This window comes from Scyliorhinus torazame, chromosome 29 (assembly GCF_047496885.1).
Source record: "Scyliorhinus torazame isolate Kashiwa2021f chromosome 29, sScyTor2.1, whole genome shotgun sequence".
Classification (NCBI taxonomy): Eukaryota; Metazoa; Chordata; class Chondrichthyes; order Carcharhiniformes; family Scyliorhinidae; genus Scyliorhinus; species Scyliorhinus torazame.
Genome location: NC_092735.1, coordinates 23,822,649 through 23,848,656, shown reverse-complemented (window position 1 = coordinate 23,848,656; position 26,008 = coordinate 23,822,649). Strand labels below are relative to the sequence as shown.

At 48.9% G+C, this 26,008-nt stretch overlaps 2 protein-coding genes across 4 annotated transcripts in view; one reads left to right on the top strand and one right to left on the bottom strand.

Moving 5' to 3' along the window:
- The window catches only part of tmem150b (transmembrane protein 150B), a 31,467-nt gene extending 19,360 nt beyond the window's left edge, over nucleotides 1-12,107 (top strand). For all 3 annotated transcript variants that reach the window (XM_072491917.1, XM_072491918.1, XM_072491919.1), the window contains exons 3-7: nucleotides 2,919-2,978; nucleotides 6,341-6,408; nucleotides 7,694-7,821; nucleotides 8,683-8,860; nucleotides 11,730-12,107. In XM_072491917.1, the coding sequence (XP_072348018.1) occupies nucleotides 2,919-2,978; nucleotides 6,341-6,408; nucleotides 7,694-7,821; nucleotides 8,683-8,860; nucleotides 11,730-11,914 (619 nt within the window). In that variant the 3' untranslated portion in view covers nucleotides 11,915-12,107. The remainder of the gene's footprint in view (nucleotides 1-2,918; nucleotides 2,979-6,340; nucleotides 6,409-7,693; nucleotides 7,822-8,682; nucleotides 8,861-11,729) is intronic.
- An 8,054-nt stretch (nucleotides 12,108-20,161) lies between these two features.
- Nucleotides 20,162-25,806, bottom strand: LOC140403754 (ferritin, middle subunit-like). The gene is made up of 4 exons (XM_072491916.1): nucleotides 25,663-25,806; nucleotides 24,484-24,630; nucleotides 24,101-24,226; nucleotides 20,162-20,405 (listed from the first exon to the last, which is right to left on the bottom strand). Exons 1-4 carry the CDS (start codon nucleotides 25,762-25,764, stop codon nucleotides 20,250-20,252), a joined length of 531 nt encoding a protein of 176 aa, XP_072348017.1. The 5' UTR covers nucleotides 25,765-25,806; the 3' UTR covers nucleotides 20,162-20,249.
- Nucleotides 25,807-26,008: the final 202 nt, after the last annotated feature.

The window sequence follows — 26,008 nt, the reverse complement described above, 5'->3', positions numbered from 1 at the left end:
GCGGCCCAACTGCGCATGCGCGTGTTGGCGCGATGCCCATTTGGCGCCGGGAAGGGAGGCTGGAGCGGCGTGAACCACTCCAGTGCCGTGCTGGCCCCCTGTGGGGGACAGAATCCGTCGTCCTCGTGCCCGTTTCGCGTCGTCGTGAAATGCGATGGCGTTCACGACGGCGCGAACATTTTCCCATAGGATTCTCAGGGACTTGACAGGGTCGATGCTGAGAGGTTGTTTCCCTTTGTGGGAGAGTTTAGGACCAGAGGGCATAATCTCAGAGTAAGGGTTCGTCCATTTAAGACATTTGAGATTTTAAAAAAAATTTAGACTACCCAGTTATTTTTTTTCCAATTAAGGGGCAATTTAGCGTGGCCAATCCTCCTACCCTGCACATCCTTGGGTTGTGGGGGTGAAAGCCACACAGATACGGGGAGAATGTGCAAATTCCACACAGACAGTGACCTGGGGCCGGGATCGAACGTAGGCCCTCAGCGCCGTGAAGCAGCAATGCTAACCACTGCGCCACCATGACGCCCTTATTAAAGACAGAGATGAGGAGGAATTTCTTCTCTCAGCGGGTTGTGAATCTGTGGAATTCTTACCGCAGAGAGCTGTAGAGGCTGGCTCGTTAAGTATGTTCATGGCTGAGAGAGACAGATTTGTAATCAGTGAGGGAATCGAGGGTTATGGGGATAAGGTGGGAAAGTGGAGTTGAGGATTATATGAGATCAGCCATGATCTCATTGAATGGCGGAGCAGACTCGATGGGCCGAGTGGCCTACTTCTGCTCCTACGTCTTATGCTCTTATGGTGTGCAAATCCAAATGCAACTCAAAGTGATGACTTTTGTTCCATAACGCAAATCTCCCCTTTGCAGTTTGAAGCCCCTAACAATTCTTTCCCCTCTGAAAGCGGAGAACTCCTCTCCTGTTACTGCGTGCTCCTTTCCTATTTCTAACTTCGGCCCATATTACCTCAGTAGGCAGATCCCCTTCAAACTGCCTTTCTGCAGCCGTTAAAATATCATTGATTAACAATGCTACTCCTCCACCTCTTTTACCATCTTCCCTACTCTGACTGAAACATCTATACCCCGGAACTTCCAACAACCATTCCTGTCCCTGTTCTAACCATGTCTCCGTAATGGCCACAACATGGTATTCCCAAGTATCAATCCACGCTCCAAGTTCACCTAACTTATTCCAGATGCTCCTTGCATTGAAGTAGACACACTTTAACCCACCTTTCTGTCTGCCGGTACACTCCTGCGACCTTGATACCCTCCTCAGTACCTCACTACTCTCAGTACTGGCTTCTGGACTACAGCTCGTTTTCCCATCCCCCTGACAAATTGTTTAAACCCCCCCCCGAAGAGCCGTAGCAAATTTCCCTCCCAGGATATTGGTGTCCCTCTGGTTCAGGTGCAAACCGTCCTGTCTATACAGGTCCAACCTCACATTTGTTAACATTGTATTCCATCTTCCAGTAAATTTGCTGATGACACCAAGGTTGGGGGAGTAGTGGATGAGGTGGAGGGCTGTTGTAGGCTGCAAAGAAACATTGATAGGATGCAGAGCTGGGCCAAAAAATGGCAGATGGAGTTGCACCCTGATAAGTGCGAGGTGATTCATTTTGGTAGAAAAAATTTGAATGCGGATTACAGAGTCAACGGCAGGGTTCTGAGGAATGTGGAGGAACAGAGAGATCTTGGGGTTCATGTCCACAGATCTCTGAAGGTTGCCACTCATGTGGATAGAGCCGTGAAGAAGGCGTATCGTGTGTTAGCGTTTATTACAGGGGGCTTGAGTTTAAGAGCCGTGGGGTTATGCTGCAACTGTACATGACCCTGGTGAGACCACATTTGGAGTATTGTGTGCAGTTCTGGTCACCTCACTATAGGAAGGATGTGGAAGCATTGGAAATGGTGCAAAGGAGATTTACCAGGATGCTGCCTGGTTTGCAGGATACGTCTTATGAGGAAAGGTTGAGGGAGCTCGGGCTTTTCTCTTTGGAACGGAGGAGGATGAGAGGTGACTTAATAGAGGTTTATAAGTTGATGAGGGGGATAGAGTGGACGTTCAGAGACTATTTCCTCGGGTGGATGTAGCTGTTACAAGGGGACATAAATATGAGATTCAGGGTGGGAGATATAGGAGGGATGTCCGAGGTAGGTTCTTTACTCAGAGAGTGGTTAGGGTGTGGAATGGACTGCCTGCTGTGATAGTGGAGTCGGACACTTTAGGAATTTTCAAGCGGTTATTGGATAGGCTCATAGAGCACACCAGAATGACAGGGAGTGGGATAGCTTGATCTTGGTTTCGGACAAGGCTCGGCACAACATCGAGGGCCGAAGGGCCTGTTCTATGCTGTATTGTTCTATGTTCTATGTCTTGTCCTCTGAGAATCCGGGCTGCTGTTAGATTACTACTATCCTGCACCTCCACTAACCTTTGCCTCTGAAGCACAAAGTGGCTGGTTCAAGGCCCGTTCTCGAGCACAAACATATGGCGTAAATTAATTGCCCACCTTTCCTTCTTTCAAACTCTGGGATTCCTCGTGATCGGGAAGGGTGCAAAATAAATGCAGGTTTCTCTGTTCAAGCTAAATTTTTTTTGCCCTCCGTTTTGGAAGGCCGGCATTTCCATTTATTCCGATGTGCCTGAATATTTACCTTTCACAAGAGTTTAACTGTCGTCAACCTTCGGACCTTTGTGACTCTTTTGCTGACACCTTTCGCCTGGTCCGCGATTATGTCGTTGTGAAGTTCAATAACCATTTAAAGTCAGCAATTCTATCAAACATCAGTTCACAGTTTAACCCCCTCTTGCCTGGTTCATTTTTCATGTTGTTTTATGTGGTTCCGCGTTTGTGTCAACCCAATCCATTCTACACCGAACTTACTTTTCTTTGTAAATTTTCCGCAGGTTCGAAATGGCGGTGGTAAATGGGTCTGTGAACATCACAGTGCAATTCCCCTACATCAGGTAATTTCGGAATATTGCATTATTTCCCGCAGTTAATAGTGTTGGGATGTAGGGTGTTGTCAGACATGACTGCCCCGTTGCTTCCTGATATCCCGGCTGGGCACAACCAATGGTGTTCCAATTTAAAGCTTTAAAACCGTACGGGATCGTACCTCCTCCACAATAGTCCTCAACACCAGGGCCCCGCAAGGCTGCGTACTTAGCCCCCTACTCTACTCCCTGTACACACACGACTGCTGGCAAAACTTGGTCCCAATTCCATCTACATGTTTGCTGACGATACGACCATAGTGGGCCAGACCTCGAATAACGACGAGTCAGAATACAGGCGAGAGATAGAGAACCTAGTGGAGTGGTGTAGTGACAACAATCTCTCCCTCAATGCCAGCAAAACTAAAGAGCTGGTCATTGACTTCAGGAAGCAAAGTACTGTACACACCCCTGTCAGCATCAACGGGGTCGAGGTGGAGATGGTTAGCAGTTTCAAATTCCTAGGGGTGCACATCTCCAAAAATCTGTCCTGATCCACCCACATCGACGCTACCACCAAGAAAGCACAACAGCACTTATACTTCCTCAGGAAACTAAGGAAATTTGGCATGTCCACATTAACCCTTCCCAACTTTTACAGATGCACCATAGAAAGCATCCTATCGGGCTGCATCACAGCCTGGTATGGCAACTGCTAGGCCCAGGACCGCAAAAACTTCAGAGAGCCGTGAACACCGCCCAGTCCATCACACAAACCTGCCTCCCATCCATTGACTCCATCTACACCTCCCGCTGCCTGGGGAAAGCGGGCAGCATAATCAAAGATCCCTCCCACCCGGCTTACTCACTCTTCCAACTTCTTCCATCGGGCAGGAGATACAGAAGTCTGAGAACACGGACGAACAGACTCAAAAACAGCTTCTTCCCCACTGTCACCAGACTCCTAAATGACCCTCTTATGGACTGACCTCATTAACACTACACCCTGTATGCTTCACCCGATGCCAGTGCTTATGTAGTTACATTGTATATGTTGTGTTGCCCTATTATGTATTTTCTTTTCTTCCCTTTTCTTCCCATGTATTTAATGATCTGTTGAGCTGCTCGCAGAAAAATACTTTTCACTGTACTTCGGTACACGGGACAATAAACAAATCCAATCCAATCCAATCCTCTCGCCCCCGCTTTCCTCCCCTCCTCGCCTGAAGACTCTCCTTCGAAACAATTCCAGGTGCAGCCAAATCCATTTCCACCATGTCGCAAATCGTAAGTCTCAACATGTGGGCGGCACGGTAGCACAGTGGTTAGCACTGTTGCTTCACAGCGCCATGGTCCTGGGTTCGATTCCCGGCTTGGGTCACTGACTGGGCGGAGTCTGTACGTTCTCCCCGTGTCTGCGTGGGTTTCTTCCGGGTGCTCCAGTTTCCTCCCACAAGTCCCAAAATTTGTGCTTGTTGGACAGAATTGGACATTCTGAATTCTCCCTCTGTGTACCCGAACAGGTGCCGGAGTGTGGCGACTAGGGGCTTTTCACAGTAACTTAATTGCAGTGTTAATGTAAGCCTACTTGTGACAATAAAGAGTGTTATTATTACACTGAGGGTGTCGACAGCACTGTGTCTCACTGTTTTGTTGTACATTTTATATATATTTGATTTGCCCTTTATAAAAATTCATTTACGGGATGTGGGCATCGCTGGTTAGGCCCAGTATTTGTTGCCCATCCCTAGTTGCCCTTCAGAACGTGGTGGTGAGTTGCCATCTTGAACCGCTGCAGTCCTTGTGGGGTAGGTACGCCCACTGTGTTGTTAGGGAGGGAGTTCCGGGATTTTGACCCAGCAACAGTGAAGGAACGGCTGATATATTTCCAAGTCGGGGTGGTGAGTGACTTGGAGGGGAACAAGTGGTGGGGCTCCCAGGAATCTGCTGCTCTTGCCCTTCTAGGTGGTAGTGGTCGTGGGTTAGGAAGGTTCTGTCGAAGGAACCTTGGTGAGTTGCTGCAGTGCATCTTGTAGATGGTACACTTGGTCGCCACTGTGCGTCGGTGGTGGAGGGCTGTAGACTCGAAGGGCTGAATGGCCTCCTTCTGCACTGTAGGCATCCACAACCATCAGGAAAGACTGAACAGGTTGGGTCTAGAAAAGAGAAGGCTGACCTGATAGTGATCACTAAAATATGAAGGGGATCAATTGGATCGACATGGGGTGGAATTTTACAGCATGATTTTGAGATGTATAAAATTATGAGGGGCATAGATAAAATAAACAGGAAGAAATTTTTACCCTTGGTGGAGGGATCAATGACCAGGGGGCATAGATTTAAGGTAAGGGGCAGGAGGATTAGATGGGGTGTGAGGAAAAATCTTTCACCCAGAGGGGGGCGGGAGTCTGGAACTCGCTGCCTGAAAGGGTGGTGAAAGCAGAGACCCTCAGAACATTTAAGACGTATTTAGATGTGCACTTGATTTGATTTGTCACATGTATCGAAGTACAGTGATAAGTATTTTTCTGCGGCCGAGGGAACGTACACAGTACGTACATAGTAGACACAAGAATAATCAACAGAGAACATTGACAAATGGTACATTGGCAAACGGTGATTGGTTACAGTGCGGAACAAGGGGCCAAACAAGGGGCCAAACAAAGCAAATACATGAGCAAGAGCAGCATAGGGCGTCGTGAATAGTGTTCTTACAGGGAACAGAGCAGTCCGAGGGGGAGCCGTTGAGGAGTCTTGTAGCCGTGGGGAAGAAGCTGTTCCCAGAGCCGACAAGGCTATGGGCGAAGTGCTGGAAAATGGGGTGAGAATAGTTAGGTGGTTGTTTTTGACCGGCACAGACGCGATGGGCCGAAGGGCCTTTTCTGTGCTACACGACTCTGGCTATTTTGCAGCCCCGCTGAAGTCAGAGGACTTCTGCACGGCTCGCCCCCTGACGGGAGCCACATAATTCCGCCCACAGAGAGGTTTATTTCCGCAGGCGTGTCCAAAATTGAGGGGCATAAATGTGAGATAGTCGCCAATGAACCCAGTAGAGAATTCAGGAGAAACGTCTTTACTGGAGAACATGGAAGTCGCTGCCCGAGGGTGTAGCTGAGATGAAGAGCAGAAAGCAGGGGGAGCCGAATAGAACACATGAGGGAGCACTGACTGGATTGATACGCGGGATAGGATTAGACGAAGCAGGGTTGTAGGAGATAAGCACGGAATAATCTCTGGCAGTGATCTGTTAGGTCAAATGCCCTGTTTCTGCACATGTTTGGCGGGACCGAAGGTTCCGCCTGCGGGTAAGGGCCAGAAATCCCGCCCCAAATTACCGTTCGCTCGTTGAGTGAGAAACGCTTGACCTTTGACTTTCTGATTCCCCCCCTCAGTGTCTGTGGCGCAGAACCTCCCCAGAGCTGCATTTTCGCCCAAGTAATGAACGTCGGATCTTTTCTGGGTGAGTAGGCCTCGGATGCCATCTTCAATTCGGTTTCCTTTCGAAAGAACTATTTCAACCGGACCTCAGGGAGGTGCAAAGTTATTGCCCCTGAGGTTTATCGAGTGAATCGCCTGCTTGGTGTGAAACCAACGCCACTACGCAGTGTCAGAAAAGAGCGCGAGATCGATCGCTCGTCGGTGCCAGGTTACCCAACGATAAAGTGGCCTGGCCAGGGTTGCCAACTCTGCTTGAACATACTCCTGGAGGTTTCATCACGTGACCACCTGTCTCCAACCGTCCCAGCCCCCTGCTTTGGGTCACCTGACATGCCTCCCGCTGCCCCACTCTGCTTTCCTGAACGGATTCGGAAATCGATAAGACATCATTCCCTGATCGGACGGTACTTTTGATTCAACATTTTCCAATTAAGGGCCAATTTAACATGGCCAATTCACCTGCCTTGCACATCTTTGGGTTCTGGGGGTGAGACCCGCACAGACACGAGAAGAATGTGCAAACTCCACACAGAGAGTGACATGGAGATGGGATCGAACCCGGGTCCTCGGCGCCGGGAGGCAGCAGTGCTAACCACTGCGCCACCGTGCTGCCCCAATTGGATGGTATTTGACTGCTGGTCAAAAAGTAATTTTTCCAATGTCCAATATTTTTTGTAACTCACAGTCACATTATACTCCCCCCCCCCCCCCCCCGATGATCTGTCTACAGGGTTTGCTTATCGAGGTTGATCTTCTATTCCTGGAGACCTCAGGTTAATCCTGGAGGGTTGCAAAAGGGGGGGTGTTTCCCGTTCTCAATCCAATGATCACCAGCGGCTGGCGGCAAAGCCTAGAAGACTCTTGTTTCTCTGAGTACGCTGTCTCCTACGATACACGGCATTCCTTTGCGGGATACGGCACAGCCATGCAAGGTGGTTAGCACTGCTGCCTCACAGCGGCAGGGACTCGGATTCGATTCCGACCATGGGTCACTGACTGCGGAGTCTGCACGTCCTCCCCGTGTCTCCGTGCGTTTCCTCCGGGTGACCTGGTTTCCTCCCACAGTCCAAAGATGTGCAGGTTAAGTGGGGTTACAGGAATAGGGTGGGAGACTGGCCCTGGGTAGGATGCTCTTTCAGCGCGTCGGTGCAGACCCAATGGGCCGAATGGCCTTCTTCTGCACTGTAGGGATTACACGATATTCTATGGTTACCACAAAATCCAACAATCGGGAATTTGGAAGAATCTTCTGAAGCCAAAGTATGATTAGAATGTTTTTTAAAGGCGCTCTTTCTCGTTCTTTGCAGTTACTTGGGTTTGCGTCATCAGGTACCAGCAAGTGATAGACTATGGACACCAGTCGGCCCTAAACATCGTCAGTCTGGTGGCCGGGTGTTTGTGTGCAGTCGGAGGCTCAATGGTGGGGAATTTTCAGGTAACTCGTCATGTTAGGCTCTTGCTCAGCGTCAGAAGCGGGGAGGTGGGGCGGCAGGGTGACCCAGCGGTTGGCACGGCTGCCTCACGGTGCCGAGGATAGGGTTTGATCTCGGCCCCGGGTCACCGCCCGTGTGGAGTTTGCACATTCTTCCCGTGTCTGCGTGGGTCTCACCCCCACAACCCAAAGATGTGCTGGGTAGGTGGATTGGCCTCGATAAATTGTCCCTTAATTAGAAAAATTTAAAAAAAAGAAGTGGGGAGTTAAATTCGGTGGGAGAATGGTTTAGGCCGAATGGTCCGTTTCTTGCTGGATTACGGTTTCAATGGGCGTAATTTCCTCATTTCTTGGCAGGGTGCCGCAACTGGCGGAAAAAAAACAGTCGGGGGAGGTTTGAAGCCGCTGTCCCCAAGTGTCACCTGGTGCACAAATAAGTAAGGGGCGGGTCCCTGGACGTAACACTGGAGGGGTGGGCTCTGATTGCACCCAGGAACTATTGTCCCCCAAGCTTTTGTTTAATTTGTTTTAAAAATGCAATGCATTCTCCATGGCAGTGCCTCAACCAATCGGAGCTAACTTGCCAAACGATTAGCATATTTTTCTCAGGCTGTATAAATTGTTGTTCCCTTTGAAATTTGGCATTCTTACATCTGATGAGTGCAAGTTGAAAAACTTTGACACCATCATATGTCTCTTTTCTTTTCAGCGAATCCCAAGTCCTGTCCTATTAAGTGACAACGCAGCTCATTATTGGCTGGACGCATCATGTTACTTCAAATAATTCAACCCAGTCAGGGGGAGGCGAGCAAGGAACGCAAACTCTGCCAGCTTGGCTAACCCCTCCGTTTATTTTCTCCACAGACCGTCAACCAGATTCATGTGCACCTGGTGGGGGCCTTTCTCGCATTCTTTATCGGGAACGTCTATTTTTGGCTGCAGGCGGCACTCACCTACAAGATACAACCAAGGCATGGCGGGAAGTGGATTGGCCCAGTTCGGATCATCTGCAGCCTTGTGTGCACAGTCTGCCTATGCCTGGGTATCCTTTAGCCGTGAGGCAATATGTCGATTGACAGCAATTCCGTTTTCCCGCCGGTAGCGTGCCCCGCCTGTGGGTTTCCCGGGGGGTGTGGGGGAGGGGGGGGGCTTCAATGGGAAATCCCATTGACCAGCAGCGGGAGCGGAAAATCCGGTCGCCAGCGGACGTCGCTCCGTCGAGTGGCACGCGCTAGGGGGAACCATGGAACCCCGCCCATTATCCATGAGTGTGAAAACTATGTGACTGGGTCACGCTCATTCAAATCTGACCCAGGATAAGCAGGGATGGAGGAGAGAATGGTTCCGGGGCTCTGAGGAAATTCGGTTGAGATGGGTAGATTGGAGAAGTTGGGGCTGTTCTCTTTGGAGACCAGCAGGTTGGGAGGAGATGGGATAGAGGTGTTCAAAATCGTGAGGATTCGGGACAGAGCAGATGGGGAGAAACTGTATCACGTTGCTGGAAGGATTGAGAAGGAGGGCCACAGTTTCAAGGTAATTGGTGAAAGAAGCAATGGAAACAGGAGGTGAACCGTTTTCACACAATGGGCGGTCAGGATCTGTATTGCGCTGCCTCAGAGTAGAGAGGTTCAATCGAGGCTTTTGAGAGGGAGCTGGATTATCTGAAAATGGTGGAATGTGCAGGGTGACGAGGAATGGGACTGGTTGCGTTGCTCCTTCGGAGAAGCAGTGCAGTTATGATGGGCCGAATGGCCTCCTTTTCTGTGCTGTCCTGCGATTTAGTGAAGGTCCCATTCTCAGTGAGTCAGAAAGACATTTCTTCTCAGGAGCCTGATCAAATTGACATTCCTGGCTGCCCCTGAGCTTTCGTTGGTAACTTGACCCTGATGCTAGGCCTTGAAGATAAGAAGGCCTCAGGTTCTACACGGTGTTGTGTTAACTGCTTTTAGGTGGGGGACGGAGCACGGACTCTTTGATTGCCCTCTGGGCCTCAGCACTCGAGGGACAGTATGGGGGGGGGGGTAAAATCAACCAGAATTCTTTCTCACATTGGAAAGCCAGCCGATTAGGATGGATACTGGAGGTGGCCCAGCATTCGGGGAATATTCTTTAAAAATTTAGAGTATCCAATTCTTTTTTGTTTCCGATTAAGGGGGCAATTTAGTGGCCAATCCACCTACCCTGCACATCTTTGGGTTGTGGGGGTGAGACCCACACAGACACGGGGAGAATGTGGAAACTCCACACGGACAGTGACCCGGGGCCGGGATCAAACCCGGGTCCAAGGTGCCGTGAGGCAGCAGCGCTAACCACTGTGCCGCCCCCATTCGTGGAATAGTCACTTCAAAACAAATTATGAGACTATAAGAAGGTTGAACAAGTTAGGTTTGTACCCACTAGAATTTAGAAGAGTAAGAGGCGACTTGATTGAAAGTGTCAAGATCCTGACGGGTATTGACAGGGTGGATGCGCAGAGGATGTTTCCTCTTGCGGGAGAATCGAGAACTAGAGGGTCACTGTTTAAAAATAAGGGGTTGCCCATTTAAGACAGAAATGGGGAGCATTTTTCTCTTTCCGAAGGTCCTGAGTCTCTGGAACTTTCTTCCTCAAATGCAGGAGTCTTGAAATATTTTTAAGGCAGGAATGTGGGGTTGAGGTTACAATCAGATCAGCCCACGGACTTATTGAATGGGATAGCAGGCTCGAGAGGCCGAATGGTCTCCTCTTGCTCCTAATTCATATGTTCGTGCGTAAGACAAATCAGGGGAAAAAATCCTTCTTCTCGTACATGGTAACCTGGAACCAAACCATCACTTGCCTTTATTAGCCGAGGCATAAAATATAAGAGCAGGGAGGTTGCGAAGGAGCTGTATAAAACGCTGGTTAGGCCACAGCTAGAGCACTGTGTGCAGTTCTGGTCGCTGTGGTAATATCATGCATGAAGGCAATGCAAGGGTTAATGAAGTGTATACAGACAGCCACTAGAGGGAGCTAGTCCTATGAGTTCTGGTCGCTGTGGTAATATCATGCATGAAGGCAATGCAAGGTTAATGAAGTGTATACAGACAGCCATTAGAGGGAGCGAGCCCTATGAGTATATAAGGGATGAGGCTAAGCCTTGTGGCTCAGAAGAAGATACAGACAAGCAGATGAAGGTTAGAGAAGATGGGGAGGCATGAGACAGAGAGCAGTTGTGTACTTGAGAGTTCTGCAGTTGGACATAGCATAGTTTAATACTTTAACAAACCATAGTAAGTAGTGTAAATAAATGTATAGTTTTGTTCGTTAACAAAGCTTGTTGGTCTTTGTTCAGCACTACGCATCCGAGCCATCCAGATCAAGCAGAGCAGAGAACAACATAGTCGCCACACTATAGGAAGGAAACGATTGCCCTAGAGAGGGTGCAGAGGGGATTCACCAGGATGTTGCCTGGGCTGGAGCGTTTCAGCTATGGAGAGGGGCCTGGATAGGCTGGGGCTGTTTTCCCTGGAGCAGAGAAGGCTGAGAGGGGACCTGATTGAGGTGTACAAAATTACAAGGAATATAGATAGGAAGAAACCTAGAGGGGTTAATAACCAAGGGGCATAGATTTAAAGGTATGGGACAATATATCTAGAGGGGATTTGAGGAAAAAACCTTTTCACCCAGTGGGTAATGGGAATCTGGAACTCGCTGCCTGAAAGGGCGGTAGAGGCGGGAACCCTCACAACATTTAAGAAGCATTTAGATGAGCATTTGAAACCCTGTCGTGTACAAGGCTGCGGACCAAGTGCTGGATAAAGGGATTAGAGTAGATAGGTGGTCGATGGTTGGCGCAGACAAGATGGGCAGAAGGGCCTCATTTTGTGCTGTAAAACCCCATGAATCGACGACTCCACCCTTAGACGCTGTTTCCTTGACCCTTCCGACAGTGGTGCTGCTGCACAGTTTGAATAAGAGAACGGCGGCGGCGATATGCGAGTGGGTCGCCGCGATGGTCCTGCTCCTCCTCTTCGGCCTGTTCGCTGTGGATTTCCGGCACATCCACGGCCATTATTTCCACGTGATTCAGGAGAAGAGCAGAATCCAAAACTCGACCACCACGTTGGAGTTGTAGCAGGAGCGACATGGGAAGGCGACGCCCATCAATTCCTCACAGAAATGCAACGTTTTACGGGGCCCGACCTTCGCTGCTCCTGGGGTGCGGCGTGGGACGTTTTGCTGCCTCAAAAGGTGCTATAGAAATGCAAGCTTTGTATTGTATGAACGAATGCAAAGCATCGGCCTACCTCAAAATTGGGGAAAGGAAATTAACATTGTTCTGCTTGTTTTTAATCCACCTTGTTTGATCTGTGCATCTCTGTGAGGTGTTTAAGGTGACATTCACCAACATCCACCGAAGTTAGGAACAAACTGGAGGGGATGAATGACCTTCCCCAGTTCCGGTTGTCAACTCATCAGATTATTGTGGCAGACTGACTGGGAGTGTGATCGTCACTGTGCCTGACCATGTCAGGGTGCTGGATCAACAGCAATAGACATTACAAATGCATTTCTATAGCACCTTGCTCTAATCTCAGGGTGTCCCCAAAGTGTTTTACAATCAATGAATTACTTTTGAAATGTTAGGAAGTATGGCAACAACAACCTATATCCGCATAGCACTTGGATAATGGGGGGAACAGTCCACGGTGCTCCACGGGCCACGTAAGGAGATGTTAGGGCAACTTGATGAATATTTAGAATGAAGAGGTAAGCTTTAAACAGAGTCCAAAGGAGGAAGGGACGATAGAGAGAGCGAGAGAGGTTTAGAGACGTGGTTGCTTTGAGCTTAGGGAATAGGCCATTCAAGGCACAGACACCAATGCTGGCAAGATAAAACTCAGGAATGAGCAATATGCCAGATTTTGGGCGGCACGGTGGCACAGTGGTTAGCACTGCTCCCTCACAGCACCAGGGACCCGGATTCAATTCCGTCCTCGGGTGACTATCTGTTCCCCCGTGTCTGCGTGGGTTTCCTCCGGGTGCTCCGTTTTTCTCCCACAGTCCAAAGATGTGCCGGTTAGGTGGATTGGCAGTGCCAAAATTGCCCCTTAAGTGTCCAAAAGATGAATGGATTGGGTAGGGTGCTCTTTCAGAGGGTCGGTGCGGACTCGATGGGCCGAATGGCCTCCTCCTGCACTGTAGCGATTCTATGATTTGGAGGAGCGCAGAGGGTTGTAGGGCTGGAGGGGATTGGGAGGGGTGACGCCGTTCAAAGCTAACACGAGCGTTTTAAAATTGCGACAGGAGCCACTGTGGGTTAGCGAACATGGGGGCGATGGATAAACGGCAGTCAGTGGGCGGGATTCTGTCAGCCCAGGGCCAGGCAATTCCCCAACCCGCCCGAATCGTGCCACGCTGCCCCGACGCCGGCACGCGATTCTCCGCAAATCGGCGCCGTTGGCGCCGGCGTGGTTGGCGCGCCGCCGGTCGGGGGCGGAGCGGCTGTCGTGAAAAACCCGAGTCCCGCCGGCGCCGTCCACATCTGCTCTCAGCCGGCGGGAACGCGGCGTGGCAGGGTCGTGGGGTGGCCTGTCGGAGGGGAAGGGGGGGGGTCCGACCCGGTGGGGGGGGGGCCTCCGATGTGGTCTGGCCCGCGATCTGGGCCCACCGATCGCCAGGCCGGCCTCCTTTCTTCCGCGCCGGCCGCTGTAGCCCTGCGCCATGTTGCGTCGGGGCCGGCGCGTTGAAGGGTGCCACTGCGCATGCGCGGATCCCGCGGCGCCCAGTTGACGCCGGGATCAGCAGCTGGAGCTGCGTGAACCGCTCCAGTGCCGTGCTGGCCCCCCTGTAGGGGTCAGAATTGCTGATCCTGAGGCCGTGTTGACGCTGGTCGAGAAACGCGACTGCGTCAACACTTAGCCTCAGGATCACAGAATCCCGCCCAGTGTGTCCACAGCCAGCTCCCACTAACAGCAATGCGATAGTGACCAGATCATCTGTTTCATTGTCTTGTTGGCTGAGGGATAAAGTTTGGCAAGGGGACCGAGTTGGGGGTGGGGGGGGCGGTGGGGGGAGGTGTTGGACGACTCTTCCCCCCCTTGCCCTTATTCAAAACAGCGTGAAGGGACCGCGCGTGTCAACATCACGTCTGAAACATTGCACCTCAGCCGTGCAAAACTGGACTATGTGTGGAGATACAGCACATCGGAGGGTTTATTAAGCGAGGGCTCGATGAGAGGAAGATGGATGAACGGCAATACCGTCACTGAGCTGGGTCCGCCGGCCTTGTCCTCGCTACCTCAGCTCCTTAACGTCAAAGTTCAATGTCTCCTCTCAATGTCTCCAATGCAATTCTCTGATTGTTATCAACACACTCTGCTTATTGATGTTTAGCAGTACGAATGGGTGTATGGAGGACAATTATGAGTGACGGTTGTTAGGACCGTGACTGCTGAAGACATGGAGTGGTCATGTGACTGAGGCATAAAACTGTACAGGAGTCATCGTCAGCCCGCCACCCCATCCTATCCACAGGTTAATCCACAATGCCAAGTAACAGAGGCCATCAGGAGAAAACAATCTCGTACTTAGCCAAAGATCACATTCCCTCAGAGAGGCACACTTTGTGTATAATTGTATTACATACAAGGTTCTAAAACAAAGGCAAGATGGGTATATTTTTAAAGAAAACCAACTGGAAAACAGCTTGATCATTGTATTTATTTAACTTATATTGTCTGATGGCCTGTATTGAATTCCGTTGAACAGCGGAAGCTGCCTGATTTGTACATTCACAGACATGGGCAGCACTGCGATCAGCACTGCTGCCTCACAGCGCCAGGGTCCTGGGTTCGATTCCTGGCCTCGGGTCACTGTCTGTGTGGAGTCGTCAGCGTGGGTTTCCTCCGGATGCTCCGGTTTCCTCCCACAAGTCCCGAAATAAGTGCTTGTTCGGTGAATGGGCCACGCTAAAAATTTCCCCTTAATTGTCCAAAGATGGGCAGGTTTGGGGTGGGGGAGGTGGGCCGAGCTTGGAGGCTCTTTTGGAGGGTCGGTGCAGACTCGATGGGCTCAATGACCTCCTTCTCGGGATTCTATGGGTGAATTTGAATCGGTGAAGGGCTGGTCAGTCCGCTTTGAGCAGAATGCAGCACGGTAGCCTTGTGGCTAGCACAATTGCTTCACAGTGCCAGGGACCCAGGTTCGATTCCGGCTTGGGTCATTGTCTGTGCGGAGTCTGCACGTTCTCCCCGTGTCTGCGTGGGTTTCCTCCGGGTGCTCCGGTTTCCCCCCACAGTCCAAAGATGTGCAGGTTAGGTGGATTGGCCATGATAAATTGCCCTTAGTGTCTAAAATTGCCCTTAGTGTTGGGTGGGGTTACTGGGTTATGGGGATAGGGTGGAGGTGTTGACCTTGGTAAGGGTGCTCTTTCCAAGAGCCGGTGCAGACTCTTATGGGTTGAACGGCCTCCTTCTGCACTGTAAATTCTATGATAATCTATGAGAATGCAGCCCTTCATAGAGGAATGCAGTGCAGGAGGAGGCCATTCAGCCCATGGGGGAACCATGCTAGCTTTTGAGGGACATCCCAGTTCGCTCTGCTGCCCGGCTCTTTCAGCACAATCCTACATTTATTTTTATTCTCTTCAAGTTCGGTCCCATCTTCTGTTGAGAGATGATCACACGAGCATTCGATTGAAAGGATTCAGCCTTAGAGCCTGTCTGCCATTCGACAAGACCACAGCTGACCAGTTTGTGTTTCAAATTCCACATTTATCCCCGACAACTTTCATTCCCTCGCCTACCAAGAATCTATCTATCTCGGCCTTACAAATATTCAGCGATTCCGCTTCCTCCTGAGGTAGAGTTTCAAACTCTCTCAACCCTCCCAGAGAAAACATTTCTCTTCATCTCTATCCCGTAAAGGCGACCCCTCGTTTTAAAACGGTGCCCTCTAAACTCCATCCCCCCCTTACAAAGGCTAGCATTCCATTTACCTTCTTAATTACTTTCTGTACTTCAAGCTAATGTTCTTGTGATTCACACACAAAGGCATCCAAGTCCCTCTTCTGTTTTTAAAGAAATATTTTATTGAAGCATTTGTAGTTTTCACAATTTAACATAGACATTTCTAAAACAACCGCGCGGGTCGACGCACAAAATACCCCCTAAAATAACAACAAACAATAGACCACATACGCCACTTCTCCCGCCCTATCCCCAATTACCTGTATACTAAATTCCCTGTCCTTATTTAACATTACCATTGTTTTGTTACGCTCTTGTTGTAGCACAAGCGGCTTCCTTGATGTGCACTCAGACAAAGGAAGGTTCAGACTTGGAGATAGCTTCAACACGTTTATTCAACTATTAACCACGTTTATTCAACTATTAACAATTCTCCTACTTGGATGCGACGCTACTGTTAATCCTGCGATAGCTACTCAAACTGACTAACCAGTCTACTACAATCCACGTGGTGGGAGTGATGTTCAATCAACCCTGTGTCTGTACTCACTGAGAGTCTCCACTGGAAAGAGACTGAGCAGGTGTGTGGTGTCCTTTTATATGGGTTGGTGTAATGCCCTCCTGTGGTAGTGTCACCTCTGTGTGTATCGTGAATGCCCATTGGTCGTGTCCTATGTTACTGACCTATTGGTTGACTGCCTGTGTGTCATGTCTCTGGTGTTCCCTCTGGTGTCTAGCTAGGTGTAGTGTATGTACATTAACCCTTTGTGTACTTAGTGATGTATATCACCACAACCATGCCTCCTATTTTCCTCTTTCTCTCTCCCTCCCCCCCTCTCCTCTACTGCTGACATTCAGTTTTTGTTCAAGAAATCGATGAACGGCTGCCAACTCCAGGCAAATCCCTGTATTGATCCTCTTAAAGCAAACTTTGATTTTCTCCAGACTGAGAAAAACTCTACCATAAATCGCTGACCCACACTCCTGATTTCGGGGGCTCAGAGTCCCTCCATCTCAGCAAGATCCGTCTCCGGGCCACCTCCTCCCCCCCCCCCCCTTTGCCCCAGGATCTTCCGATACCCCAAATATTGCTGATTCTGGACTCTGAGTTACCCTACCTTCCAGGACTTCTGACATAACGTCCGCAAATCCCTGCCAGAATCCCCTCAGTTTCAGACATGCCCAAAACATGAGGCTACCCCCACACCGTCCTCCACCTCCTTGAAGAACCTACTCATCCGGACTACCGTTACGTGGGCCCTGTGGACTACCTTGAACTGAACCAAGCGGAGCCCAGCACAGGACGAGGATGAATTTACCCTTTTAAGGCTTTTTCCCCATAGTTCAGTTTCCAGCTTCCCTCCCAACTCCTCTTCACTGGGGCCCCTTCCCACTCTAACAATTCCCCAAGTCCCTCTTCTATTGCAGCATTGGGACAACCAATCTGATAGCAGGCTGTGCTCGACAGGATCACACCGGGGAAGGGAGAGCATAGTCTTCATCTTCAGCCATCTCCAGTAGCAAGACTGTGGTTGGGATGTCATTGCCAAGGTTAAAATCATTCACACTTACCAACCCAACACCATTGCAGTAGCCCATGGCACCTACATCTTTACAGCATCTCGGGGAAGAAATGATTATGCCACAAAATAAAATCCCCCCCACCCCCCAAGTCAAAGGTTTGAAAAGTCCTAACCCACCTCACGAGCACAGGGTGACACACCAATCATCCTCTGGAATAAACCGACAAAACAAGTTGTCAAACTTACTGGCAAGTTCTGGGAGGATTCATTGCATGACCTTTCACCTCGGACTGTCCCCAGTCCCCCACATCTGAAGTGACCATCCATCTAGTCCTCCCATTCCCCACACCAATTGGAAAGCCAATAGATTCTTCCAAGGATCTCGCCCACATCTCCAATAGTTTTTGTAACTAAATGAAAGCTTTCAAAGAAAAATGTATTTTTAAAAACATAAATTGACCGGGATTTACTGCCTGCATTTGGTCCAAGAGAAAATCCTGGAGAGTTGGTGAGCCCACCGTTCACCATGGCACAGCATGTAATCTGTAATACTACCATTAATAAAATTGCTTTTTTAGGGCAACACGGTGATGCAAGTGGTTAGCATGGTTGCCTCAAGGTGCCAAGGTCCCAGGTTCGATCCCAGCTCTGGGTCACTGTCCGTGTGGAGTTTGCACATTCTCTCCGCGTTTGTGTGGGTTTCGCCCCCACAACCCAAAAGATAAATGCAGGATAAGTGGATTGGTCACGCTAAACTGCCCCTTAATTGGAAAAAATGAATTGGGTACTCATTTAGATTTTAAAAAATGCTTTTTTAAAGTAGCTTCCAATGGATGGGTAATTGACATCGGATTGCCAACCTGGTTTGAAAGCTCTTATCCAGTTCTCCCAGTGTCTGCGTGGCATTTCGGAGTGCTCCAGTTTCCTCCTGTGCCGGTTAGATGGATTGGCTATGCTAAATTGCCCTTTAGTGGTATCCGATGATGTGCAGGTTAGGCGGGGGTACTCTTTCAGGAGGGTTGGTGCAGTCTCGATGGCCTCCTTCAGCACTGTAGGGATTCTCTGAAAATCCAGTTGTTCCAATCTTACCTCCCTTTCCGACTCAGGCAGATGAGATCTGGGCAACAGCCCCCAGGGCTTAGCATCGAAGAGACGTCGAGCCAAACACAAGTAAGACACACCCACCTTCACACAGTACAAGTCACAAGCTGCCGTAAACCAGGTAGGATTAAATGGGTAGGATTTAGTTGGAGTCGGAGAGAGAGTTCAGGTTGGGGTCGAGACTTCTGGTGAGAGTGGCCATATTGAGCCTTGGGTGGGGAAGGTTCTGGTGCTAGTGGTGGGTTGGGCCCCAATCGAGTTAGGGCTTCAGGAGATGAGAGTAATGGTCCATGTAGGCCTGGGGGTTGGGTGCGCGCGAGGGAAAGAGATAATGAGCTGGATAGTCCCCTTACCTGACAACACTCACATCCACAGATTTTCCAACAGCGTGTGGGTTCTCACAATGGGATTGGCCAGCTGTCAGGAAGGAGGATCCTGTTGCAGGTGGAGGTGCACCACATTGGAAAACGGGTGCAGTGGGACAGAGAATCCCACCCAAATAAATTTTGCACCACTACAGACTCAATTATTGTTAATGGAGAAAGTTGGAGGATCTCTCGGGTCTAGATTCTGGTCAGTAGCCCATTTATTTTAATTAACTGGAGAATATTGCAAGTTATTTGCAACATACAGAAAATGACTAAACGCAAGAGGATGGCAACCTGTGCAAATAGAACACCTAAAAAAGGTTTTGAAAAGTGGGTTAATTTTAGACATGGAACCCTTCATTCTGGATTTACCTTAAAGGAAAAGTAGAATTGCAATTGTCAACTTTGGAACCCTTCACAATGCTAATCACCAATCGGGTGAAAGGCCACACCTGAAACATGGATTTTATGTGGTAAACTGGGTACACTCGCAACCCTCATTCCTTAATCTTCTCAACTGGAGTGGGTATGATGTAGTTGGAAGCATGAGGATATGTCTGATGGTATATGCCAAGTTAAGGGAAACTTACCAAATTGCAAAAATGAGTGCAGTTGTTATAAATTCAGGATTAGTTTAAAATCCAGAGAAAGATGTCCAGATGATTTTAAAATAAATGTTTAAGCAATAATAAAAACATTTAACTTTGAGACAGTTATATAGAGGCAGTGGCATAGTGTATTGTCACTGGACAAGAAATGAGTAATCTAGAGACCCAGCGTAATGATCTGGGGACTAGAGTTTGAATCCCACAACAGGTGCAATTTAAACTCTGGCATTAAAAGTCCAATGATGACTACGATCTACTTCACTAAAATGTCCTTCAGGGAAGGAAACCTGCCATGCTTACCTGGTCTGGCCTAATGTGGTGGACTAAATTCCTTAGCAAACCATTCCGTTGTATTCACTGCTCCGACAACACAAGGAATGAAACTAGATGGACCACCTGGCATTGATCTAGGCACCAGAAATGGCAACCCAAGCCCAGTCAACCCTTCAAAGTCCTTCCTACTAACATCTGGGGGCTTGTGACAAAGTTAGGAAAGCGGTCTCATAGCCTAGTCAAGCAACAACCTGACACCACTATCGCCATTCCTGGTTTTCCTGCCTCAGCAGGAAAGAGCCAGAGGTGATATTCATAAAGGCCCACCTTCTCAACGTTGGCCCTCTCCTGAAGTATGGTGATCCTCAATTTAAACCAGTCCGTTGTCATCTGGGATTGGGACTTTATGGTCTACAGGCAGGACAGAGTTGCACTGGGAGCCTGCAACATTGACTCTGGACCCAATGAAGCCAGGCAGTAGGCATTAACTAATTGGACTTCCAAGCTACCATTAGCTCAAAAAACCCAGCAAGTATTCGTTGTGAGAATGATGTTGAATTTAATTCCTCAGTTGGAAATGCACATCACAGCAGCCAACTCATCTACAAATCAATCCTGGATGTGACACTAACTGCTGTCCTCCAGCGAGAGCTTGTCAAACAGGTACTCTCCCATCCCATTCTCAGGAGCTCCCAGCCGCTTCAGGTTGGTGATGTAGTCGCCAAGTCGCTTGATGGCCTTGACCTGCTCGTCCAAATAGTGAGTCTCCAGAAAGTCACACAGCTGGAAGAGAAAGAAATATTGAGTCAAAAATAGGAAGTTGGATGCCACACCGCATCAGCAATATTAAATCAGTTTGAGATATTCTGCAGGTCAGGAAAGATGCTCGATTTCATGCCCCAAATGTTAGGATCCCAGAAACCAACAATTTGCAAAACTGAGCAAGAATACTTGGAAGATTCCTATTGGTCATTTTTTAAATTTTTTTAAAAAATAAAAACACTGAATTAATTAGCATAGTAATTGTTTTAGAAAACTCATACTTGCAACTTTAAACAAATCAATGTAGTTCAAGATGACACTGGAGTGTGGCAACGGAGTGCTCTCCCAAACAGATCCTCTTTTTACATCTCTTATGACTGTACTAATCTTCATAACTAACCCTTCTAGGATTGGATTTGTTTATTGTCACTTGTACAGAGGTACAGTGCTCAACAGATCATTAAGTACAGGAGAAGAAAAGGGAATAAAAGAAAATACATAATAGGGCAACACAACATATACAATGTAACTACATAAGCACTGGCATCGGAAGAAGCATACAGGGTGTAGTGTTAATGAGGTCAGTCCATAAGAGGGTCATTTAGGAGTCTGGTGACAGTGGGGAAGAAGCTGTTTGAGTCTGTTCGTGCGTGTTCTCAGACTTCTGTATCTCCTGCCCGATGGAAGAAGTTGGAAGAGTGAGTAAGCCAGGTGGGAGGGATCTTTGATTATGCTGCCCGCTTTCCCCAGGCAGCAGGAGGTGTAGATGGAGTCAATGGATGGGAGGCAGGTTTGTGTGATGGACTGGGCGGTTTTCACAACTTTGACTCTACCAGGCTGTAATGCAGCCCGATAGGATGCTTTCTATGGTGCATCTGTAAAAGTTGGTAAGGGCCAATGTGGACATGCCGAATTTCCTTAGTTTAGTGAGGAAGTATAGGCGCTGTTGTGCTTTCTTGGTGGTAGCGTCGATGTGGGTGGACCAGGACAGATTTTGGGAGATGTGCACCCCTAGGAATTTGAAACTGCTAACCATCTCCACCTCGGCCCCGTTGATGCTGACAGGGGCGTGTACAGTACTTTGCTTCCTGAAGTCAATGACCAGCTCTTTAGTTTTGCTGGCATTGAGGGAGAGATTGTTGTCGCTACACCACTCCACTAGGTTCTCATCTCCCTCCTGTATTCGGACTCATCGTTATTCGAGATCCGGCCCACTATGGTCGTATCATCAGCAAACCTGTAGATGAGTTGGAACCAAGTTTTGCCATGCAGACGTGTGTGTACAGGGAGTAGAGTAGGGGCTAAGTATGCAGCCTTGCGGGGCGCCGGTGTTGAGGAGTAGTGTGGAGGAGTTGTTGTTCATTCTTACTGATTGCGGTCTGTTGGTCAGAAAACAGAGGATCCAGTTGCAGAGTGGGGAGCCAAGTCCTAGGTTTTGGAGCTTTGATAGGAGCTTGGCTGGGATTATGGTGTTGAAGGCGGAGCTGTAGTCAATAAATAGGAGTCCTTGTTTGAGATGCTCTAGGGATGTGTAGGGCCAGGGAAAGGGTGTCTGATGTGGACCGGTTGCAACGGTATGCAAATTGCAGTGGAGCAAGGCATTCGGAGCGTAAGGAGGTGATGCGCTTCACCTCAAGCAAGTCATTACGACTGAAGTCAGGGCCACTGGTCGGTAGTCAGAGGCACGTTGCCTGGTTCTTCTTTGGTACCGGTATGATGGTCTTCTTGAAGCAGGAGGAGACCTCGGAGTGGAGTAGGGACAGGTTAAAGATGTCCGCGAATACCTCTGCCAGCTGGTCCACGCAGGCTTTGAGTGCACGACCAGGGATCCCGCCTGGGCCCGTCGCCTTCCCTTTCAGGAAGGCCAATCGGACTTCGGAAGCTGTGATGGTGGGTATGGGTGAATTATGGGCTGCTGGGGCACTCTCCAGCGGATTGTTGGTTACCTGCTTGAACCAGCATAGAGTTCATCGGGGAGGGGTGCGCTGCTGCCAGAGATACTGTTCTGCTTCGCTTTGTAGCCAGTTATGTTGTTTAGTCCTTGCCACAACTGCCGAGAGTCTGTCTGTGACTCTAGCTTGGTTTGATATTCTCTTGGCATCTCAGATGGCTTTGTGGAGGTCGTACCTGGATTTCTTGTATAGGTCAGGGTCGTCTGCCTTGAACGCCTCAGATCGGTCCTTCAGTAGGGAGTCAATCTCGCGATTGAGCCATGGTTTCCGGTTGGAGAACCTGGTGTTGCATAATAGGGCATCTTTTATTTTTATGTACTAAATGAGGTGTTTGAGCTGCTCACCGAAAAAATACTGTACCTCATTACACGTGACAATAAACAAATTCAATCCATTCAACCCAAAGACCACTAGTTGAGGTTTACTGGCTTCCTGTGCAGAGAACCTTTTGTGGAGCCCGGTCTGGTCAGACTATTGCAAATTGCACAGAGCTGGCTCCCTTACTTCAGTTTCCTCCCACTAAGATGTCCCGTGACTAACCACCGTCCCTCAAATTATCCACATCCCAGGGTTCTCCAGAATAAAAAAATGTCCATTAGCCATCTATTTGTAAACAAATAATAATATGAATCCTTAACAACTTTTAGCAGACATGAGGGGCAAAATTCTCCGGAAACGGCGCGATGTCTGCCGACTGGCGCCCAAAACGGCGCAAATCAGTCGGGCATCGCGCCGCCCCAAAGGTGCGGACTGCTCCGCATCTTTGGGGGCTGAGCCCCAACCTCAAGGGGCTAGGTCGGCGCCGGATGAATTTCCGCCAGCTGGCGGAGAAGGCCTTTGGTGCCCCGCCAGCTGGCGCAGAAATGACATCTCCGGGCGGCGCATGCGCGGGAGTGTTAGCGGCCGCTGATGGCAATCCCGCGCATGCGCAGTGGAGGGAGTCACTTCCGCCTCCGCCATAGTGAAGACCGTGGCGAAGGCGGAAGAAAGAGTGGCCCCACGGCACAGGCCCGCCCGCGGATCTGTGGGCCCCGATCGCGGGCCAGGCCACCGTGGGGGCACCCCCCGGGGCCAGATCGCCCCTGCGCCCCCCCCAGGACCCCAGAGCCCGCGCCGCCTTGTCCCGCCGGTAAGGTAGGTGGTTTAATCTACGCTGGCAGGACAGGCATTTTAGCGGCAGGACCTCGGCCCATCTGGGCCGGAGAAACGCGCGGTGGGGCCCGCCAACCGGCACGATTCCCGCCCTCGCCGACTATCCGGTGCCAGATACTTCGGCAACCGGCGGGGGCGGGATTCACGCCAGCCCCCGGCGATTCTCCGACCCGGCCCGGGGGGGGGGGTCGGAGAATCTCGCCCACTGTCTGTAGGTCTTAAATCTAGGGTTTAAAAAATTACTGCAATGTAACAATTTCTACAGTCATCACACAAAACACCTCGCAACCAATCACATACTGGATGTCAATGGAGCAGCAATGTGCTCAGCAAGCTCTCACTCCCCAGGTAACAATGTGATAAATGACAGATTATTGGTCAAGAATTAGATATTGACCAGGGCAATGAGGGCAACAGTGGAAAAAGGGCAATGTTGAAATTTAGGTTCTGGCTTTATCTAGATTTTTGCCCATTACATTAAATATATATTGTTCACTTCACATCCAGGCTCATAGCAAATGTGGAGGGTCTCCAATTGGTTGATCCTGTCAAAAGGCAATGAAACAATACAAGGTCTACCAGTGATCAGAATTACGATGAAGTGAAGCTTACATGAGGGTCCGTCTGGGTGGTGGCAAGTTGGTGAAGATCCAGCAAACTCTGGTTCACATTCTTCTCCAGATCCAGGGCAACCTGCATTGCCTGGAGACTGTTGCCCCACTCATCCCTCTCTGGTTTCTACAATAGAGAAAGACAAGTGTTATTTCAGGGTGTGGGTAATTACATAGTTTTCACCCTCATGTCACTTTCCTTGCGTTGTGCAGGGTTACAGGACTAACGTACAAAAGGTGTTTGGAGTTGTGCCTCTAGACAGCACAGCCCTCCCACACCATGACAGAATAGCTCAACATCTCAACTGTGTCAGGGAGATGATCAGACACTCTAGGTCAATAAACATTTCCCCTCTGGTAATGAACCCCACCCTCAATTCCAACCTTCACATCCTGTAGGAGGATGCGGCCTCCACGTCGATTCTGGAATTTCATCAGGTTCTCCGCGTGCTCCTGCTTCTCCTGGGACTGATGTTTGAAGAACTGGGAGAAATTGTGGAGAGCAACATCGTCCTGGTCAAAGAAAGACATCTGGAAGAACAATGCAAAGTCCATTAATACACCACTGACCCCAATTCTAGTCCTCTTCCAGCAAACTAACCATTCAATACAAAGTTACTTTGGTATATTGAACAGTTCATAACACAACGTGCTTGGTTTCCAATTGGGAAGATCAGACAGATAGGGGACCAATGAATCGTCCAAGGTCAGCAGAATAGTGCAGGTTTGGTAAGAGAGTGAAGACTCCAATTTCAGCACAAAAGTCAAACTTGTAGATACTAAGCCAATGTGACAACTGGCCCCAAGAGAAATCAGCAATATAACACCTCATGAAATTGGGAATTTAAAAAAGTATGTTTCAATTAGGCAATGAAGGATTAAATAAATTGTCACTAGGTCCATAACCGTGCTAGAGTCTCAAGCAGTATGAAAACATCTGGACGTAAAGCTAGCTATCAGGGAGGGAAAAAAAAGGGAGCATAAAAAGCTTGTCAAATTATCAAAAATCACAAACCGATTCATCAAAGAAAGTGACTGCCCTGATCCAGTCTGGCCTTTTGAAATTAGACAGTTGTGGTAATTATTGTGATGGACAGCAAGTCACATACTGAGAATAACAGTGTAAGGGGTTAACATTTGGAATCTGCTAATGTAGATACTACCGATACTAGTTACTCCCAAGTGTTTGACTCTCTAATGGAGTTGGAATGGTGACTAGGGATAATGTGACTACTGTAACTAGTTTACATGTGATTCTAATAAGCAGGTGTTAAGCAGATACAAAAAAAAAGTACATCAACACTATATTTAGGTACCAAATCCAATACCAGAGTCCATGGTAGAAGGACCCAGCTCAGAGCAATCACCTCCAGGTACACTTTTGCTTGGGTGTATAGACACACTGAGTACACCAACCAATACTGGACATCATATCACACTCTTGGGAGTATTAATACCAAAACTAGATTGATCTGATATGTAGTTAGGACAGCAACAAAACTCAAACTAGGGGAAAACGGGTTTACTTTACAATAGATTTTATTTTAAACTGACAAGACTTACCAAAGAAAGATAAAGGTAGGAGGCAGTGAGCTCCATGTTAATCTGCTTGTTGACAGCTGCTTCACAATCCTGGTGATAGTTTTGAGACACTTGGGAAGCCATCCTGACTATGGGCTCCGTTTCACAAATTTACAACGAATACCAATGGTACCAAAAACCTCACAGCCCTAGGACTTGGATTTATACCCCAGGATCACAGCCTCATTGTATTAAGCAGGAAATGACATTGTCAATGATGGCCAAGCACTCTTGTTAATCAATCAAACAGTTGCCTTGTCCAATTAGATTCCAATTGGCACAGGAGAGGATTTGGGAGCCAGGAACCAATCAGAATGTTAAAGGAGAG